Below are 22897 nucleotides of genomic sequence, written 5' to 3' on the forward strand. Positions count from 1 at the left end.
TTTGATGTTGAGCAAAAACCCAAAATTTAGCTCCTAAAAATAAAATTAAGAAATAAACTGGATAGCTTCCAAAGGCAAAGCACCCTTAACAAACACATAGCTGGGCATCACAGCTGGTTACCAAGCCCTTTGGATCTATTTAATTTAATTGCTGCTAAGATACGATTATTGCTTTGATGGCTCACACATTTTAAGGGTCACATTGGAGGCTTTCTGGGCTCCTACATAGAACTCAGTTGTTTACTGCAGCAGGTGGAAGGTAGAAAATGGATGCCTAGATTTTTCAAGTCCTTTACCTGGTAAACTGGTCTTTTTTAAATTCTCCACCTGATCAGAAACTTTAAAGTGCATTCTAAAGAAGTTTCTAAATAGTTTCATTTCTCTAAACTAAATAGTTTTATTTAGTTTTTAAATAATTAACCAAAAACAATTAAAAATTAATTTCAAGAAATTCCCTAGAGCAGTAAATCAGTAAAGGAATTTGGCAACTGCCAAGGCCCACTAAAGTTACAGATAAAGCAGTTATATCATCTAAAGACAAATAGAAATAGATCAAATAGCTAGAGTTGTAGAATGAAGTTTCTGTTTAGAAAGGGTCATAATGGTGTCATTAATATAGAAATTAAAGGTACAAGAACAGATCCCTGTTTATCTCCTTTAAAAAGGGAAAATGTGGATAGGTCATTGTATATGCCACTAATTTATGTGATAGTATTTTAATATAAATATGAAAAGGTGGTAGTCAATGGCTATTACGATTTCTTCTAAAGACTCCAATGAGAAACAGAATCTCAATCAAAGCAACATAAGGATGCTTTTATGAGGGCTGAAACCTGCCTACTTTGGGGGCAAGATGTTTTCCAGGTTCATCCAAAGTTTATAATAGAAAAATTTAACATAACAATTGCCAATTATTGCCAAAAGGCTGACTAATTGTTGATAGGATTGTGCCTATCATCTTTCTTATATATATTGGGAGTGACAGAGTTCACCCACCTCTTGGGAACTAATAGTAAGTTGTTAATAGTGGATAAAATAATGCAGATGCCTATCAGTTAGAAATTATTTTCAATAATTCTCTTTACCTTAGGATTTACCAAATAAGAAATTAATTTTTGAATTTATGTTTATAAAATTGAGGGTCATTCAGGAGTGGATCAGATAATTGAGGCCTATGAAAGTTACCACCAAATGGACTCTCATTAAATCATGAAAATATTTGGTCCCTAGGAAGATTATGTTGTTGACACTAAAGCTGGATTTAACTGACAAGTAAGAGACAAGACACCAGAACAGATGGTTAACTGTATTTTGTACTGCTTGTTGGAACCTAGGCTAATTTAGTGACTTTTGTTTTTTTCTCTTTCAAATACTCCTTTTGTATTCTTTGATGAATAAATGTTTCTCAGAAGGAAGAATCATTACAGAATTGGGTATTTTGGTAAACTGAAATTGCCATGGCCTTGGCTAAGGCTTAAGAGTTTGTCAAGCCAAGGTTTGGAATATTGATTTGAGTTTAATGAAAGGGAATTTGATTTGCAAACAATCCAGTATAGAGTTCATGATTTGCAAGAAACATTTTTAAATTAATAATTTTATTATGCCAATAATGGTTTCAAAGGATTGTCCAGCAAATCAACAAATTGTAGACCAATGACCAATAATTTAATGGACCACACTGAATGAGAGTATTTGTTGAATGATGGATCAGTGTGAATTTGTGAACATTAACAAATAATTGAGTTTTCTTGTATATATTGCCTAAGATATGCACTAGCAATTTGATTTAGTAACACTTTTAAGGTCCAGTTAATGGACCACACTATTCTGAATTTGAATCAGAGTGTGGTGAATCTAAACATTATACAGAGACTTTATATTATCTTGTGCATACTGTAGTAATATCCAACTTCATCCCTGAGGTTGTTCCAGATGGGTATAATCTGGATACTTAACCCTGAAGAGCTATCTGATTGGTGAATTTAAACCTTAGTCTCCCTGATGCTGTTCCAACATTTTAATCAGTACATCTGACTACAACCTGTTTCCTTAATACATGACAATTATCTCAGTGTTGGGAAGGTGCTATGGGTGAAAAAACACTGAGAACCAAAACCAGGGAGATGTCTGAAAATTGCTTCTTTCCCTTTGAGCTTCATTCATGAATAAATGAATCAGTTCCTTACTTTCATTTTCAAAAGAGAATTTTTAAATTTACATCGTTCAAAATCACACTGAACCCATATTTCAGGTAAATACATTGAAAGTACTGTGAATTCATGTGTTCATTTATAACTTATACATTCTCTAAGGGAATGGTAAAAAAATTGCTCCCTTTTCTCACCACTGGGTGTCTTTCTGTTTTATTTTGAACATTATAATTTTGTAACGAATCTATTCCTATATTCACTGCTGACTTAAATTTTTAAAGAGAATGCTGGAAAAATTGCCTATGTGCTGTCCCTTTGGTATCATCTTCTGAGCATTTCACTGGTTTAATAAAGGACATCTTAGTTTCAAGTTTCCATCTTGGTGTCCTGTCATGACATTGCAGAAATGTGAATAGATAAAATAATGGCTTCTGTCCAATGGAAAATCAAGTATGATGATTATCATAATATTCTCACCTAGGCAATTAGTGATGGAGGGTGCCTTGTGCACACTCCAACTAAACATATATACGTACCATACATTTATATATACTTGTCACAGAACACTGAAGTCAAGCAACATCTGCATATGTAATATGCACTTGCTGGAGAAAACTTAATGCTTTCTATTGGGAGACATTCAATCTGTGTATACTATACTGTTGAAATGTAAATTAGTTTGCTGAAAACAATGAAGTTTAAAGGCCTTTTATAACTGAGTGTGCAGTTAGAGGATATGATTATTTGCACAGCATGCAAACATTTTAAAAATAACCAATATTTATTCCATTCCCCTGCCCCTACTGCCCATTTTTTTGCCTTTACATGCCACAAGAAATATGAGTTAGCAGAGAAAACAGCTTAGCATTGCACAGTTTGGGGAAATTTGGGGAGTTGCAGGGGCTTAATGAGAACAATACGATGGGGGGCTAAAATACATGTGTGAGTCATTGGCTGCTGGTTGTTTTTCCTCTATAGTTCATCCCAAGTTAGATTTATCATAAGAAGAGTAGTTCTCAAATATAAAGACCATTTCATAATCTCGTAAGTAACGGATATGTTGGGAATAGCAACAATAATTTCATTATCTTTAATTTGGCTTTTAGTTTGGATAGAAAAATAGCCAACTATTGCAGTTGTTTGAAGAATGAGTTGCAAGAATTTGAAGTTGAATAATAAAGTGAATTGAAATACTATTTCTTCCTCTTTAAAGTTAAAATTGCCTCTGAAAGAAAAACCACACTTCTTTACAATTATTTTGCCTCTAGAATGATTATTTCACCTGTTTTAAAAAGAGAACTATAATTGTCATTTTTATTCAGGCTGATGTGAAGAGGTGGCATAAAACTTTAGTTCAAATCTATTAATAGTAACTATGAAGAACACAACACTTTGTCATGGCTCTGCATATAAAAAGAGCTAGATTGCTTGAGCTTTTTTCCTGTTCAACCTGTAGCCAAACTAAGAGTTTATTTCTATAGGTACACCATTTCATAAAAATGTTACATTAAAGAAATACAATTTTAAAGAGTGTCAACAATTAATGCACACCTAATGCAAACCTTGTTAGCAATCTGTATGAAATTAACAAAGTGATTTCTTTTTGTTATACCACATAATGCAAACATTTTAATTTTGAATTCTATTTTACTTCATCTAGGGCAATATCAAACCCTTGCTTTGCAGATACACTTAGCTTTTTTCCCTTCCTCTTCTTTCCCCCAGGCAAAAAATCATGCAAAACAGGGAATAAAAGAGGTGAAGAGTAAGTTGAAACACAAGGTATGTGGCAAAATTTGTACTTTCTTACCTTGTTTCTTTCCTCAGTTTGAAGTATATACTTTATGAATCCCACAAGATTTGTGTTTTTAATGACTTTTGAAATATGCTTAGCCCTTTGTTCAACAATGAATTTTTTATAACAAGCCCTCTGGCAACTCTGTCATTCTGTGCATCTACTTGAATAATCTCTTTATTGTTTGCATATTTATCATGAAAAAAACAGAAGTCTTCAAAGATCTATTAACAGGATGTATGTTTTCATAAAGCTGATTACTTTGATGTCACAATTGAAGCCTTTGCTTCTAGCTGAGAATTTAAAGCAAGTGACTTTTACCAGAGAAATATAATTCAACAGGAATAGTTGTCTATTTAGGTTTCATTGGTTCAGTAAATAGTGGCATTATTTTAGTACCCTAAGCCTTCCAAGAGCATGATTTAAAAGTATGAGAAGGCATCATATCAAGTCTCCACATATTCAGATATGTTTATCTCCAATATTCATTTTTAAATCAAGTAGTTTGAGCACTATTTCACTTTCTCCTCAGGTATCAAGGCTCAAATGTATGAAAGGAATTTTGTTTTACTTGATAGTCTCATCATAATTAAAAATTATATGGTAGTTGTTACTCCAGCATTTAAATCTTTTAGGTGACCAAATTTTTAACCGTGTGTATGTGTTTAACTAGATATAGAAATATGTAGTTACAAACGTTTTTCAGTCTCAATTTTCTCTGTAGGAAAGAGAAGATGGCTATGGAATTTGTAGCTCAGGTTTTTCACAATACGCTCCATTCTATACCTTTCATAATTCTTCAAGAGAGAACACAGAAAAAAGGCGACTTGCACAGGTAATTAAAAATGTTCTCCCTTTGGATGTTGTTAACAAACAAGGTATTTGTTAATCAAGATGAAGAATGTACAGCAGTAATAAGCATTGTGAACCCTCTATCCTTGTTCCCTGACCCCTGCTTATAAAACATACAATGGGAACATTGCTTTCTCCAAAGCAAAGCATGTTTTAGCATTATTTTTATTTATATGAATGTATCTGGGTTTCACATGAGTTAAATAGACAGGGCTAGAAAATAAAAACAATGGCTAGTTAATTTTAAAATTTGTCTACCAGTTCAGTAAGTAGGCAAAAGTAACAGAGATGTTATAAACCATCGTTTATATGTTTTCTTCTGTTAATGCATTTAAAAATAAATAGCCTAGTCTTTTGTAGCCATTGAGAACTGTTCTCAAAATTGCAAATGTGCCCAGTGGTCCACAAAAGGTTGTTTAATAGACACACACACACAACACACTCATACACACAGTGCCACTACACAGTCATTAGTATCCAACCTATCTCAGATGTATCCAAACTGGCACTTCACCTTATGAATAAATGTTTAATAATGGAGTTGGCTTTCAGAGTTGGGTAGCATGTAAATTTAAATAAATAAATAAAAGAAACTGCAATGAAAATGTAATTTATTTAAATACAGTGTGCTTTTAAAGAAGTGTTTCCTCTGTAAAGACTAGAATTGTATTTGCCTAGGACATGGAAGGCTTGTCTCAAAAGATTCATTTAGCTTGTTATACCATTTGCAGAAAGAATCTAGATTAATGGCAATTCTTATGCAACATTACCATGAATTTCTAACTTTTGGTAAATACTGCATTTAGATATAAATGTTGACAAAACTTATTTTAGTATAATCTAAGTGCTGAAAGAGTATCCTTCACTTTGAGAGATATGAACATGAAAAATTTGACCATTTGATTTTTGATAGTTGATGAATTTTGGATTGCCTGCAAAATATAGACAGACAGACAGACAATGCATATATGTATTATGTACATATATATAAACATACATCATGCATCATACATATACATACACACACACAGAGAGATATTCATATATATATATGTTTATATATATCAAAACTCCTGTAGGATTTTCATATGTATATCTAGCAGCATTAGAGCATGGGATTAGGTTCAATGCCAGGTAGAGCATGTATAGCTTCCTAGCAAATTCTTAGTCCAGAAACAATCAACTCAAATGTAGACATATTAGAATTTTAACTAAGCAAGTTGGTTATATCTACTGTTAAAAAATAATCCTTAGTGGCAAACTGCTGCATCTGTAGTTTTCTTGGTGTCAGTAAAAATACAATATATCATGTTTTTCAGAAATCTAAGTTCTATAAATATGTAAAATATTGAAAACCGAGAAAGCAAATAATACATGTAAAGAGTACAGATATCTAGTTAACACTTTTAAGCATTGTGACAACTAGCATGTCATTTTCTAGCACAAGTTCACTATGTTGTATAAATGGAAATGGCAAGTTGTATATTTTAAATATACAGCTATCTTCTATAGACATAAGGAACAATTTCTAGATTTAATTTGGATTTTCACATGGATTTATTTCTGTATGTCCCTATATCTAAGAAAAGTTATTTTTCTATTTTCCAGTCTGTTTCCGGCACTTTTAATTGTTTAATAATAGAACCCGTGCATGCTACATTAATAATGAGAGCAAAATGTTCCAGAATAAGATAGGTTGACATGGGTAGATTGTGAGCAATTTATAGATTAGAGCAGTATATGCTAGATCCTATATAAAAACCACTCAGATTTTAGTGACTGGCTAATGATCAGTAGATTGTACTGTTAAAGTAATGAGCTGTGCTGATAGATTTCAAATAACATTGGTGAGCTTGAATTCCTTGATATGAATTTTGCATCAAAAAAAGGAAATCTGGAAATCTCCAGTAACTAGTTAAATGATCTGCTTATTCTATTGCATATATCAATTACTAATTAATGTATTTGTGTCACTTTTCCTAATGTAGAATTCTATTCAGCCACATTATAATAGTTCTACTGCAAAATGTTTACCTATGTAGATTCTATAAAAGTACATACTGTACATTTTTCTATGTAGTCCTGGCTCTGCAATTGGATTTTAAGGCACAGTATTTCTCCCTTTATATTTGTTCAAATAAAAAATATATTAGTAATTTAGGGCCGATATGTTGCCCTTATAAAACAGTGCATAAAAATCAAACTCATCTTCCTGCTGGAAGATCGTATTAATGCTGTTTTTGACATTGTCATTAGTAATATTGTCATTTTTCTAGAGCTGAATATGAATATGCTTTCTACCCCAACAAATAATAGTTTTTATGCCAGTCTGCTAATTAGTTTGGTTATTTCCTATTTTTTTGATGAGGTTTAAATAAATGTCAAGGGTACAGACATGGAGATCTCCCAATTAGGCTTTGCATTTGTAAAGCCCAGCCCCTTTGCTTTTGTGTGAAGATGACAGTTCCAACTGCAGCGTCAGTCTAACAGGGCTCAAGGGAGAGGGTACTTCGCTGCTTTTATTGAAAACAAGGCTAGTTTGGCCCAGTGAGAATATTGGCATTGGTCAGAGTGCAGATCAGTTGTTAACAATGAATATTTACTAATCTCTGTCACAGCCAAGATCAATTGCTCTCCCCCCCCCTCCATTTCAACGCTAGAGCTCAAAAATCAGTGCATTAAAATATGCATAGATTTTACACATGCACATAAAATAGGCATAAATAATTGTATTGCCAAGGCTTTCATTGTACTAACTTCTCCATTGTATGTACACCAGATTGCTTCTGCGTGCAACAGGGAAGAGATCCCACACTATGACAGCACAACTGATCTTCACCTAAGAAATTCTGAAAAGAATTGTTCTATTTCTGTAAGACATGTGCCAGCCTCCTCATAGCTATTCTAGTCTGTTTGGTTGTGGGTGTGCAGAGGCGGGAGAGGGAAAATAAGAAGGAAGAGCTTAACTGCATTGCAAGTCAAAATTAACAGATGGATTGCCCTAAGCAAGGGAAAAGCCACCACAACAAAATCTAATGAAAGCGGCAGGCTGAGGCTTTTTATTATTAATCCTTATTAAAATCTTGAAGTGTATTTTACAGTTAACCATTTCATCCCTTCATGGTTAAATAGTAATCCCTTTCCCCTTCGCCTTAACTTGGATTGAACAGAATACTTTTAAAAAAAGGAAATGACAGGATTTTTTACATGTCAACAGTTTTCTCCCACTTTGCCTTTTCTTCCTTTTAATTTTTACCTTTCTTTTTTAATGCAGCCTGTAAAAAATGCCTTAGATTGTAAAAAGTTTGTTTCAGTTTGGGATGGTTTTCTTGAGTATCCATAGATGCATCAGCTAGATGGATCTTTTAAAATGCAGGCCTGTTTCCACAGCATTGCTTTCAAGTAAATATTTCAGGTAGAACAAAGGTAGGTATATTTGAGGATGTGCTAATTATCCTGAACATCATTTTCAACCCATTTTAAAGAAGCTTTTCATGTTTTGAAAAGATACTGGCTTATAAATCTTTGTCACACATTTGGTAGCATCCTGTGTAACACTGCTAGGAACATATGTTATAATGAAGAATTAGCAGTGCTTCCTTGTTTTTTGTGAAATGTATGATGTATATGTATGGTTGGTAACTCAAGGTATACAGTTACTTATAAGTGTCTTATTTTTTTAAAAAAAATTACTTTGTACAAAATACAGGGTTTTTTCAGAAATTAATTGAAAGTGAATTATTTTTCACAAAGATGTTATATTGTATAGGCAATATAATTTGTTGCTTAAACATAACTTCAGGAATGGTCATAAAGCTATGTAATGAACTTAAAATAAACGTGAAATATTCTTAGCAAATCCACTTTGTAGTATAGAAGCCAACCAAAAATATGGTTGAAGTACTTGTGTATGTTGCTTTACTACTGATTTTTTCCCATAGAGCTGCTCTGAATGAACGTTTTCTGCTGCTACTTTTGAATTAATCATATGCATAATCAAATTATGGAATGTCTTTGAACCAATACAAACCACTTGCTTTGGCAACCCTGTGTTCACTGTGGCTGCTGTCTCACTGTGGTTGTGAGTCTCCTGCAGGCTGACAGGTTGACTTTCCTGAAAGCAGGCTGTCCCCCTACAGAAGAGAGCCCCCTTTGTGCTTTATCCACCCCCACCATTTCCAACCTCAGAGATACAGTATAGGTTGTGTCCTGTTCTATCTGTCAAGATGGAATGAACTGAACAAATAGGGTTCGGTCTTGGCAACATTCAGCCCTGTTGTGAATTGAAGGTTGCATGCAACAGATTCAAAGCAAAATTGAACATCATTATTTTTTTTGAAATGAAGAAATACCTGAGAATGAGATTCGGCAGAGCACGTGGAATCGTATTGAAGTTCAGGCACCCGGGCATTCCTTTTTCCTCTGTTTTTGCCTTTTGCAGGACATTCTACATAATGCTAGGGCACCATTGAGCTCTATCTAGCAATTTAAGTAATGTGAATAGAATATTGTATGTGACAGATGTCATGCAGAGTAACAGTGAGCAGTGTTGAATCGACAGTTTGGTAGTCTGTTTTAGCTTAAGATTTCTCATAAAAAAGGTAAATTCAGTCAATTAGCACATTGTTTTAGACAAAAGAATGCATAATCCATAGATGTGCTTGGCTCTGTTAGTTTTTGTTTGAAGAGACAATCTTTTGTCTTTCCTTGTCAATTATGATCCATCTATACTGCAGCCTGCATATCTTTTAATTAAAAATAGAAAATGTAGGCTGCACAAAATTACGAGACTGCCCTCTAGTGGTATAAATGACTTTTCAGGGAGCATGTAAAATAATTCTTCATACGTACACAGTCCTGTATCTATAGAAAAGCAAGTAAAAAGCAAAACAATATTTTTTTAAAAGCTTATAATAGTTTTTCAACAATTGCTTTCCATGTTTATAATCTGGAGATGTTTATTTCATTCTTGGCTTTCCAACATTGATGTTTTTCAAAGTATTTGTTTCCCCAGTTGATGCAAACCATATCTTCTAACATAGGGAAAGGAAGGGGTTATTTTTTGTGAAACAATATCCTTTTAGCTGAATGCAATTGAGTGAGATTCACTGGTTCCTGGACATTGGAATGTAAGAACCCCGTATTGATCAATAAATAATAGTGTTCTTCCTGACCATTTACATATTTTTAATCTCTTTTTTTAATAATATGAAATATTTTGTTGCTCTATTTATTATTATTACTTATTAGTATTACCAAGTAAGATTTGAAACTCTTAAGGGAGATGGTAGCAAAAAGTGACTTACAAGAGCATAGATGTACTTTCTCTATTTAAACCAGGGGTGTCAAACTCAAGTCGTGAGGCTGGATCCAGCCTAGGGGGTACTTAGATCTGGCCCATGGGGCCAACCTAGAAACAGCAAATGACCGGCCCACAGTGCCTCTGCCATCAAAACTGGAGCTTGGGAGGGCCATGTGCGACCCTCCCAAGCTCCATTTTCATTGGAAGAGGGTTGCAGGAAGCTGTCACAGCCAAAAACGGAGCTTGTGAGCCCCTTTTCTCTGGCAGAGCACTTGGGTCATCACAGGCGCCCCAAACGTGAGTGATGTCAAGTTGGCCATGCCCTCTAGCCCCCCTGAGGTCAAACATAACCCTGATGGAGCCCTCAATGAAATTGAGTGACACCCTTGATTTAAACTAAGGGCAGGCCACCATTCGATAGCCAAAAGGGGAACAATAGTACAATGACATCACATGAGATGAGAGCCTGGGTTTTTCTGCAGCAGTTTGGAAGAGGTTGTTCCTCCCATCTTCCTTATGTTATTCCTGTTTGAGGGCTTATACATGCCATCTTTATTTCCATTTTATGTGCATATCTGTATTTTGCAACAGAATCTTATTAGCATGATTTCTATGAGGCCATAAAAGAGTTTGAAGACAGTAAAGGGATAACAAGCGCAGCTACTGATAAGATTTTTTCAAAGATGAGGTAGAGGTGGGAAGTAGCAGTTGAATACACACACACACACACACACCACAAATGTAGAACAATTCAACATGCTGATTTTTTTTAAAAAAAAGATCAAATTCCAAAGAATCTTGCATAAAATTATCTAAATTTTGTCATTTATGGTTTTTTTTAAATATCAGTTGGCAATGAGTTGGACCTACCATTAGTTTAGAATAGATAAAATAATGTGATGGGTGTGGGAATCATTTCTCATACACTTAAAAGAAATAGCTTGAGTCTGCATCTTGACATTACCAAAAGAAGGAACAGATACAAATGGTCCGTTGTAGTCTTTAAAAAACATCACTTACATTCTTTCAAATACAGTTGACTGGGAGAAAGAAACACAATTTGAATGTGAGTTACAATATAATTAGAATTCATATTTGATTTAAACATAGCAGCTGCTAGAAGTCTTATATAAAGTTGTCTTACCTACAATAAATCAGAAGTTTATGTATCCTTGTTATATCTGTTTATTTTCTCCAGTCCACTTTTCTGGGAGGAATTGTGATACAAATTAACGGTAATAGACATAGGCTTTATTGATTTAATTGGATCTGCTTACAATATAATCAACCCCAATCTACTTTCCCAAAAGTTTTTGTAGTTCAGTATAAGGAATATGTCAATTATTTTCCACTTTTGTGAATTAAGTCCACTAATGTTAATTTCTGCTTTTTCTCATAAAAATAACATTTTCAGAGGATTTCATTTCATTTTAGACAACTTTAGAAACTTATTTGTTTATAAATCAAAAGATAAATCACTCTGATTCTGTAGGAACAGTCCAATACTAATAAACACACTATTTTATCCTAGAGATAAAACCAGCAAAGTGCAGCCTTAATCTTTTCTCCATAGTATTAGATACAACTTGAATAATCTGAACCTAATACTATACTAATGGGAACACAGAATGAATATGCTAAAAAAAAAAAAGCCACCCTAAAATTAGTCCTAGGATCAGTTCATACTTTCACATTACAAAAAAAAAAAATCTTCTTTGGCAGTTGCACATTTTTAAACAACCTATCAGTTTTTGTTCCATGTCATCTAGGATTGCACTTATGACTAACAATGTCACTATTAAAATTAACAATCAAAACGAATCCTATCCTTTAAGCGTGTCCAAAAGAAGAATATTTTATTACTCTTTCAGAAATTGTAACTGATTTGGATACTGACATTTTTTAAGGAACTGAATTCAGCAATTGTCTTCTTTTTCTACATAAAGATGTGATAATTGTAATAACATGGCAATCATGTTAAAAAAAACATAGTTACCTATTTATAGTGGAAAAATCAATTTGTGGCAACCATTTGCCAAGCATCAAGGAAATGAAGACCTTGATAAAACATTTCTAGTTCTTGAAGCAAATGCTGTATTTTCCATTCTTGCTTAAGCAAAGAGGTCTGGTTATTATTAGAATACTAATCAAGAAGGAAACAGAAGTCCATTTCTCTTCCGCTCTCCCCCTTCCTTTCCCAAAATTGGCAGGGGAGAAATGTACACATTTGAAAATGAAGTAAAGACAAAAATTAAAAGGCTGAATATCTGCAAATAGCCGGGAACATCAATAAAATGTTACTATAAATAACTCTAGCAAATTCTGTAGGTGTGCATTCAATGTCTCTCCTTTTGGCATTTATTAAGCTTTGCTTCTTTTTGGGGGGGGAGTGTCTTCCCCCTTCCCCATTTCTTATCATTTTATAAGAAAATAGCCTTTAAAATTTGAGGTGCAGATTATCTGTAACTGATATCTATTGCATACTGTCTATTATATCACTGATGATAAGTGACAGAAATCATCTCTCTTGCCCACATCTCAGCCATGGCCTCTGCATACTGAAAATTGAGCTTAGCCAGAACATTTGTCTTTGATTTCATTTTCACTTTCATTAGTACTGAAAAGCACCTTAGTTTGTTTCCATGTGTTTTTAATTTCTTCCTTTAAACTTGGTCAGTTTTCACCCTGGACACCAGAAGGAAGTGCGCAATATTTTTACAAGATGTTTTAGAAGTTCTGGGGACCTGCCCATTTATCCCACAAGCAATAATTCTGAGGAGGAGCAACTGGAATTTAGGAAGCAAAGGAGCTGGTGCTTGAATACCTGAGCTAAAACATGGAAACAAAGTTGGAAAGTGCAATTTAGGCCATCCACTCCAATGTCTGGCTGAATGCAGGAATCCAAATTACAACTTCCATGACAGATGGTCTATTCAGAGTTTTGGAGCGTTAATTCAGCACCAGAAAAATAAACACAGATGGCTGATGCTTCATTTAACGTCTTTATAAACATGATAAGTAGATTTTACAAACCAGTTGTAGATTGCAAGTAATTTCAGTAGCACACGAGCAGCTCAGAAACAGACATCAGTTTCACTTTAGTTCAGCAGGCAAGCATTATACACAGCAGAGGAAAGAAACAGTTTCATTTTCAATAGACAGAGTTCAACATAGCTTCAGAGCTGCAGAGCTTAATATAAAGCCATGCCTAGGCTACTTCTAGTTTCAGTTTCCAGCCTAGGCTACTTCTAGTTTCAGTTTCCAAAGTAGTCCTCATTGGCTGACTTAGTTGCTATGCCTATTCATTGGCTGACCTTGTTACCAAGCTTTATTCCAGTTCATGAATATACTCTGACATGGTCGTCTGCCTCTTGATAAAAAACATCGAATAGAAGTGAATCCATTGCCTGTCTGACTAATCGATTATACTGTTTTACTACTTTTACCAATAGCATTTGTTTTTCAATCAGAATGTGCCTTTTTTCAGCTTACATCCATTACTCTGTATCCCATACTGATGTTAAATAATTTTGGATAAACAAAAAATACAATCGTGTCCTGACTCAATGTCTACTTTTCTCAAGAATAAACAGTTTCTTCAACCTTACTTCATAGGACTTTTATGAACCTATCCCTGTTTATTTGAATATTTCTTAAAATGCTCTGCCAGATATGAACCACTACTCAAAGCGAGGTCTGCCCAACACAAAATAAAGTGTAACATGCCAGCTTACCGGGGTTTATAAAAGAAAACAGAATGAATGATGCTGCCACAATATCTATAATTACAATGGGGGAAGTTCTTGCAAATGTTGCTTTCTTTGGAAATATCTTCTATCCTGTATGAATTCGCGCAGTGAGCATTGGCCCATCACAATTTTCTGTGGATATTTTTTAAGAAAAGAAGAAAATTGTATCCCTGATGGAATTTAGTCACCTTGAACTGGATTATACAATTATCAGTGCTTTCCCATTCTGCCTTATTTACACACTAAGTATTCATTGTTTTCAGAATTCATTCTTTAACAATAATCCCATGAGACAGTATCCTATTGGCCTAAATATCACAGTGATACTTTATTTAAAGAAATACTGCCAACATATTTTATCTTAGGTAAATTTAAGAGATAGAATCACCAGAAGCAGAATAAGTTAATAAGAATTCATGATGCATTTATCATCTTGAGCACTGATATGGAAAAAAAAGGAAAATAGTTTTAATAAGTAAAGATTGGAATTTTTTAGAGCTTGGTAGTTCCACTAAAGTATGTGTTTACATATACATACTTTAGTGTTGGAACAAGTCTGAATTTAAAAAGTACATTGTCTTCTCAAAATACATATCTTGTGGGTGATTGCTATAAGATTTAATTTTTATAAATGATTTGAATATAGTAGTCTTTTGATTTACAACTATTCATTTTTGAAGTTGCAGCAGCATTGAAAAAATGACTTATGATTGTTTTTCACACATGACCATTGCAACATGGTGGGGGGGGGGCTCGTGATCAAAATTAGGACATTTGGTAATTGGCATGTATTTATGACGGTTGCAGTGTCTTGTCATGTCATCACCTTTTGCAACCTGATGATCAGCAAAGTCAATGAGAGAGCCACATTCACTTAACCGCTTTACTAATTTAACAGCTACAGTGATTCACTTAACTATCACAAGAGAGATCGTAAAATGGGGCAAAACTCACTTTACAACTGTCTTGCTCAGCAACAGAAATTTTGGCTCAATTGTTGTAAGTCAAGGACTACCTGTAGTCAACCACCTTTTACTTAAAAAGTATCGCTTTGGCTGCTTTAAATATTCAATTTTAAAAATGTGAAAGTTCAATTCTTAATTGTCTGAATATTTTGGAAGCCATTTTAAATATTTAACTCAAAAAAGTTTCGTTATTTTCTTGCTGTATCTCCCTCCCTCCTTTCTTCCTTCACTTTCTTTTTCAAGATAAGAATTTTTATCCCTTAGGGAAGGAGGGCATTGGGAGGAAATGATGTGGATATAATTCCAATTTAGGAAAGTTCAAGTAGAGCAGGGATGTCAAACTCATTTTGTCACGGCGGCATCACAAGATGTATCAGGACTTTCCCCCCTTCTCTAAAATGGGTGTGGGCGTGGCCAGTGCGTGACGCATCCTGCCCATGGGCCGGGAGTTTGACAGCCCTGAATTAGAGTGTTCCATGCCTACCTGCAGTCATTGGTCACAGTGTACATCATGATCAATAGCCTTTCATTTTCTGACCCTGCATATCTACATTCCGTTTAATATGGAATTTTGAATATATTTTGTGTACTCCTTTTCATAGTTGGAAGAGTTGTCATGTGAATGAATCTTAACCTTAGTTTGGTAGTAAATCTGCTGGAAGCATACGGTTAACAGCTTCTGTCAGTTGATTAGAACTACTGGGCAGTCTTGCTTGGGAAGAGTGCAGTCAGGATCTTGGCAGGCTGTGTGAAGATGGACCATGAATCCCAACCTCTCCAAAACTAAAAGGAATGTTTCCCTTTTCAGACACGCTTTGGGCATTTTTCAAGCAATATGCAAAATAACGACTCTGCCTTGGATGAAGATGCTGATGATGAGCTAGACCCAGGAAGCAAGTAAGTTGATTTTAGGCGTGATTTGAGCTGTGGTTTATTGACAGAGTTATACATCCAGGACCAATTGGTAAAACCTTAGGGGAAACAAAGCAGATATTGCACAGTTGGTGGGAAACCTTGCATTGATTTTGAGTGCCACTCAGAGGCAAGGTAAACAGAAGAATCCCGAGCAGGGCCTTTAATTATGGAGAAAACAGAACAAATAAGAGGAAAGGGAAAAACAGACTTAGTTGTGATGCTGCTTGTTGTAAAAAGGGAGAGCGTAAATAAAATATAGGTTGTCCTTTACTTACGACCACAACCGGGAACAAAATTTCCATTGTTAAGCAAGGTGGTTGTTAAGTGAGTTGTATCTAATTTTATGACCAGGATTTTATTTTATTTCATTGCCAGGATTGTTAAGCAAATTATTGCAGTTGTTAAGTAAATCATGGGGTTGTTAAGCAAACCTGGCTTTCTCCATTGACTTTGCTTGCCAGAAGCAAAGGAGGAAGGTAGCAAGTGGGGATCACATAACTTTGTGATACCGCAACCACCATAAATGCATTCTGGTTGCTAAACACCCAAATTCTGATCATGTGACCATGACCATGGAAATGCTGTGATGATTGTGTGACGGCAGTTTAGAAGTCACTTTTTTCAGTACCATTGTAACTTTGATCGGTCACTAAATGAATGGTTGTGAGCCGGGGACTGCCTGCATTGAAAGTGTTGATTAACTTTCAGCTGGGATAGAAGCTATAGAAAGTAACTGGTGGACTGAAAGATAAAGTGGAACCATATGATGTATACAGGAAAAAATAATGTACAGGCACTCTGTCAACCAGCAATTCAAAACCTGTATCCAAGGGCATATTGTTTGGGGAAAAAACTTGCTATAATTGTGTGTGTGTGTGTGTGTGTGTGTGTGTGTGTGTGTATATCCCTGAATGCAATAATATACTGAAAGAAGGCTTTCCACTGCATCTGTATATGATTTCCTGATTAGTGCTACTTCTGCTGTTCCTCCTGCATGTCTGCACCAAGTATACTTAGATGCAATCACCTATACCAGCCTCAGTTTGGCTCTCTCCAGATGTGTGGATTTGAAATCCAGCTTGTTAATAGTGGTCGTACCTCTTTGGGAAGTGAAGTCCACACATCTGGAAGGGCATCCAGGTTGAAACATACGGCTATATATTTTTACACCTGAATATTGACTCAGCAGAGTCAGAATATTGCTCTCAAGGCAATATTCTGTACCAATTCCCAACCTGTAGTGCCTCTGCCTACTGCTTGGCTTTTTTCAAATTATGAATTATAAAGTAACAGCAGCAGTTCAAAAAGAAACAAAGGCCACGTACCTTTCAAGTCTGGCTAACCTATTAAAATTAAAACTATATTCGATAATAATGTAGTAGGCCTCCAGTTCTTAAATTCGGAACATTTAACCTAAGTACATTTCAGCCATCAAAAGCTTAGGAAATAATAATGAAAAATAGACCATACTGAAATCAATCCCATCCACATGGATTTGAAAATTCCGTCAAAGAAACACTTGCAAATGCAAGGTTTTGAAAGAGCTCATTCTTGAGCTGTGTTTTCTGAAGTGAGATTTTCACTCACAAAAAGCCTATACATTAAGGCATTGTCACAATGCATTACGGGTATGCATTTAAAAAACATCTCCCTGCAGCATTTCCTTGTTTTCCATCCCAACCTGAGGACAAAAATGGGCATAGTTTATCTCCCTCCACCCCTCCTTCTAGCTTACTGGAAATGAGAATTTCACAAGTTGCTATTTCTGACTGCTGCTGTCCAAAGTCACAAAACTAAATAATTATGTTTTTTTCAGAACAAATGCAAGGGCTATGAGGCTCCCCCGCCCTCCCCCCCAAAAAAATAGATCTTTGTAGTAACTGTCAGCTAAAGCTTCGCCAACATTTAAATTCATTGTCATGGTCATAAAATACCACGGTAGTGAAAAGACTTTATATTTTTCTTTAGATTGTCATCGGAAGACAGTGAGGAAACGTCTTACTATTTGTATGACAGTGACGACTCTGGGGAATTATCCAAAACGTCTGTTCCTCCTGGAGAAATGGATCTGCTGGGAGAGATTTTGGATACACTGAGTACACATAGTTCTGATCAAGGGAAGCTCTCGGGGGCAAAAAGCTTGGACTTTTTTCGATCGATGGATAACATTGACTACAAGTCAAAGGTTAGTTGCTTTATCTTGCCTCCATCTTAAATCTGAAATATCTTCTTTGTAACGTTGGCTTTTATGGCTGGTATACCTTTCAGATTTTTTTGACCCCTTCTGCTCTCTAACCCTTTATAAGCCAGTTGTTAGAGTTGCTGATCAACAGGTCAATATGTGTGTGTGTGTGTGTGGTATTCAGCTTTGTTCGGGTATTTTCCCACATCATTATAGTTGTGCTTTTAAAGTTGTAGCGACGTTTCGGCAGAATCTCATCTGCCATCATCAGGCTTGTGTATTGGGTTTGTCTGTGTGTCAGGCTTTGCAGCCGTTTCTGTTTTAAATTTGGTGCTGGCCTTGTGCTTTGTTAGAATGGTTTTTTCTTCATCCTGATTGGTTGAGAGTCTTGATCTGTGTTTCTTGGTCTTGGAGTTTGCTGTGTTCTGCTTGATTGGTGTTTCTAATATCTTCTGTCTGTTTTGTAGCGTTTTTTTGTCTTGATTGGCTGGCAACATTGTGTTTCGTGTATTGCGGGCTTTTAGCGCAGCTTGGCTTTGGGTGAATGTCCGGCTATCGTTTATTAGGAAGCTAGATTTCATCTGGGTGGCTGGCTGGGGTGTGTTTGGGCTGGAGGTATCAGGGGGGGTCTGTTTGTGCCCAGGTGTTTGCTTGGCTTGTGGTGTGGATATTTTTTTGTTTGTGAAGAAATGACTCCACCAGACTGTCAATTATCCACTATCCAGACTTTTTTTCTTCTTTCTTAACAATAATTCTTATGTCTGGAGTGTTTGTGGCAGATGCTTGTCTGTTTGCATTCTAAAGTTCCAGAGCACTTTAGCTTCTCCATTTTCTATTATTTTCTTTGTTTGGTGACCCCACCAATTCTTGCTTGCAAACAGGTGGTATTTTTTTGCCGATGTTCCATTATACCATTACTGCTACTTTGTCATGCTGTTGTTTATATCAGTCTGTGCGATCTTCTTGTTACAGCTTACCAGCTTACTGGTTCACTGTTTCTTCAGCTTCTTTGCCGAGGTGACATTTGGTTTCTGATGGTGATTTCTGAATTCTGGCTTTGTATGCATTTGTTCTTAAGGCTTGGTTTTTTGCTGCCAGTGTTAGTCCCTCTGTCTCTTTCTTCAACACTCCTTTTTTTAGCCATTGACAGATCTTATTATCTGTTTTGCCTGCTAGTGTTTTTAGGTATTGATCATATAATACTTTGCCTTCCCATAGCTCTTTTCTTCATTTGGTCTTTCTTATAGGCCAGTTTAGTTTCTTTGGTATTCGGTAAGTCTTCATGGTATACTAGCTTCAGTGCTTCTTTACTGTCCTTCAGAAATTCCTCCAGTGTCCTTTTTTCTTCTTCAACTGTCTGGTGTACTTGCAACATTTCATATCCATATATGTTCCTTGATAAATACAGTTTGTCAACATCACTGCATGGTTGAAGGGCTATGATTCATTGTCACTGTTTTTCTGATTGATTGATTGATTGATTTTGTTTGCTGCCCAACTTGCTTCTAGTTCAGCCTGAAGCATTGTTCCAGCTGTATATCTAATAACTGGAATTGTCCAGATATTAATCTCCTTGATGGTATTTTCACCACTGAGCTTGGACTTTTAGGTTCTTCATCACTCTTCTAATGTATTCACTACTAATCATCTTCTTGACTTCAGTGTACTTGATCTTTTCAGCTTGATGGATTCCCAGGTATTTATACTGATGTTCATCCACTCTTGATGTTATGTCCATAGGGCATATTGATTCATTTGATTTTCACTGTTTTTTTTTCTGTTGTAAGTAACTATGTAAGTAAGATGGCACAATTGCTTGGTTCACACTCATCACAGTCTCTGGACTGTATATTTGGACAATGTTGAGCAACGATTCCATTTCAGATGGTGTTTCTCCATATAGCGTCAGAGTGTTTGTGTAAAGGAGGTAGGATAGGTTGGCAGATGTTTTTCATGTTTGATAGCCATGGCCTGAATTGTTCAGACCAATCAATGACAAACAGTAGTGGTGATAGTGAGTCTCCTTGAAAGATTCCTTTCATGATATTAACCTCTCCCAATCCATCCCCGTTGAACAGCAGTTGTCTCTTCCATTGTGCCATTAATCTTTGCACAGTGTTTCTGATTATTCTACTGACTCCTCTTATTTTCTAGGCATGTCTTTCTGTCTGTCAAACTTTCACATTTCTGTACCTTTCATTTCCCTCCAATTCATGTGGCAGGGAGTTGAATGCCTTCTTGTAATCTATCCAAATTGGTCTTCCTTCTCTTAAAGTTTTCCAAAATCATCTTGTCAATTAGAAGCTGATCATTTGTTCCTGATTGAGTAGTTTTCTTTCTGCTGTGATCTCTAAGATCTAATCGGACCCAAATACTGTGATTAAGGATAAAAAGAACTTCTAAATTTTACAACATTAAGAGTTGTCTTCATTTCAGGTTTTTTTTATCACCTAGAATATCTTTACATCCTGAAACTAACTCAATCAACTCCTGAAACTAACTTGGATTAACTCAAATTTAAAACTTTTGTGGGGATCGAAATAGAAGTCAAAATTTGGAAAATTGTTCTGTAAGGAAAGAAATTTTACATAATTTATTATTGATTCATTCAGTTGAATAAAAATGGGCAAGTTAATTAAGATGTTTTAAAATTTAGTGTAATTTTTCTATGCTATTTTTTCTGATTAAAAATACAGTGAATTTGTTATTTAGAGCCACCAAGGGGAAGAATTCTGATAGGCTTCACATTCTCTTTTTTATTTCAGAATAAATCCAACACTCCAAGTGAGAGCAATCTTGCCCTACTCTGTAGTGGTTGGACATCTGACCTGGCTACTTGGAATCAGCGACAGGAGGACAACATCCTCACGGAAAAGAAGCTTCCTCGGTCACCCAGGAAATGTGTTCCTTCTAGCAGTTATAGAGAATCTGTTTCTGTGCTAAGTAAAGAAAACCCTAACCTTACCTCCAGTGCTGATGACTTGACCTCATCTAATAATCATCTAAGATCTCCAGATTCACCCCAAGAAACTATGCAGGAACATTCTCTGCAAACTTTGCAACTGAAGAGTAAGTGGAATGAAACACTAAGCAGGACCTCTGCAGATGAGAAGTCACCAAGCTTGAGTCCAAATCCATCGTTCCTCGTTCCGTGGGAGAGAGAAACCCAAGATGGAAATGAAATTCTTGAAGAGGGTGGGCTTCTTCAAGAAGTGGTGTCATTATGTAAACTGACTTCTGCTTTCAATCAAGGTTTAAACATTTCAGGGGACGGGTTTTCCAACAGCAGTGGGAATAAAACGTAAGGAATATTTATTTATTGAGAGGTTACGTGCGTGGTAAATGACTAAAGGAAAACAACTCAGGATATCATAATAAAGGAAATAAGAGATCTTCAGGTTTTTTAATCTGTTTTAGTTGGCCTTTTTTGTGTGTGTTTTTATTCTTTTATTTTGAGCCTATCTCCTTTGAATATATTTGCTCCACTTCAGTTCACAATATAAGCTTGCATTTGGGATGGAGCTGTATAAGAGAACCAGTTTGGTCTAGTGGTTAGCGCACCAGCCTAGAAACCAGGAGACTGAGTAGTAGTCCCACCTTAGCCATGAAAGCCAGCTGGGGGACTTTGGACCAGTCATTCTCTCTTTCAGCCCAACCTACCTTACAAGGTTGTTGTTGTGGAGCAATAAGAGGAGGAAGGAGTATTAGGTATGTTATTAAGTTATTTATAAAGGCTAAGAAGAAAATGTGTTTACAGAACTTGTTTAGCATGCAGTCAGTTACAGCTTCATCCTGGATATTTCCAGTTGTATTTCCAGTTGCCATGCCTGAAAGTCACTGCCAGCCAGTATATGCAATACTGAATTCAGATAACGGGCCATCTTAACTAAAGCATTCTAGAATCATGGTACTAGCTTGATTTCACATTTAAGCCATAGCTGGTCTGTGGCATGAAACAGTTTTTAATCATTTCCTTTCCCTATATGCAAAAAGAAATGTATCAGACAGACACATTTATCCTATAACAGAACCCAAGAAATGTAGCATGACTGACTATTCTGAAACTTAATATGTGATCTAAAGGCCTTAAACTGAAAAGGGCAGATTTAAATACCTTAAAGGCTGAACTGTAAATATTTGGAAAACGAGCCACCATTATTTCATAGCAGCAAATATGCTTGTGTAAAAAGAAATGCAGACCATTTACCAAACAATAGTACTCCTAAGTTTACAGAGGATCACCAGTGTAATATTGTTTATGCAGTGATTTTAGTAAACTTATGAGAACTTTTTAAAATGTGCTGACATTGCCAAGAACTACCTATCAGTAAGATGAGGATTCTAATATGTGTTTGTGCCACTTAAAGTAACACCAGTTGATAATGATTGCTTGGGATTTATTATAAAATGTTTTGTTTTTAATTTTTAGCAGACAATGCCCCTGTCTTCCAGACTCTGAAAAATGGTACTGTATATATATATATATATAAATATATATATTGAAATATGAAATGCAGTGAAAAGTTTACAACTGCTTTCAGAACTTATTCACTGAATATGTTTTACATTTTGGTTTTCTTGAAATACATATTTTGACCACAGTTGGAATTTTAATGGTATGAACCTTTGAAAGATGTAATATTTTTAATTGAAAATAATCTGTTCTTCTGGAGATCATGCCTCTTTAAAATCATGCACAGATAACTTTGAATTTTTTTTAAAGTCATTGGGTTGTTGTTAAGTGTGCTGCTTAACTAAATTCTATACTTTTTTAAACAACAAAGGAACAGTTGCAGTAAAAAGAGAACTATATTGGACTCATGGTACAACTCCTTTTTGGTTGTAGGCAAATGAGTCAAAGAGCCACCAAAACTTCTAGCATTTAGGTTCAATTTGTGAAGAGGATGAGCTGCATCTATTACAATCTCCCTACCAATCACTGACAGCTTTTTAAAATAGCCTTCTAAAGACTTTGTTCAAAAATCAA

The 22897-nt window shown here is 35.4% G+C and overlaps 1 protein-coding gene across 3 annotated transcripts in view; it reads left to right on the forward strand.

Annotated features, from left to right (window-relative positions):
* Positions 1 to 21302, forward strand: part of DENND1B (DENN domain containing 1B) — a 213437-nt gene extending 192135 nt beyond the window's left edge. For 2 of the 3 annotated variants that reach the window (XM_026671732.2, XM_087960789.1), the window contains 5 exons: positions 3876 to 3932; positions 4670 to 4780; positions 15622 to 15710; positions 17697 to 17913; positions 20676 to 21302. In XM_026671732.2, the coding sequence (XP_026527517.1) occupies positions 3876 to 3932; positions 4670 to 4780; positions 15622 to 15710; positions 17697 to 17913; positions 20676 to 21215 (1014 nt within the window). In that variant the 3' untranslated portion in view covers positions 21216 to 21302. The remainder of the gene's footprint in view (positions 1 to 3875; positions 3933 to 4669; positions 4781 to 15621; positions 15711 to 17696; positions 17914 to 20675) is intronic. The other variant, XM_087960788.1, reaches the window with a different exon arrangement.
* Positions 21303 to 22897: the final 1595 nt, after the last annotated feature.

This window comes from Notechis scutatus, chromosome 3, assembly GCF_049901735.1.
Source record: "Notechis scutatus isolate UNSWTSFEM ecotype Mainland chromosome 3, rNotScu1.2, whole genome shotgun sequence".
Lineage (NCBI taxonomy): Eukaryota > Metazoa > Chordata > Lepidosauria > Squamata > Elapidae > Notechis > Notechis scutatus.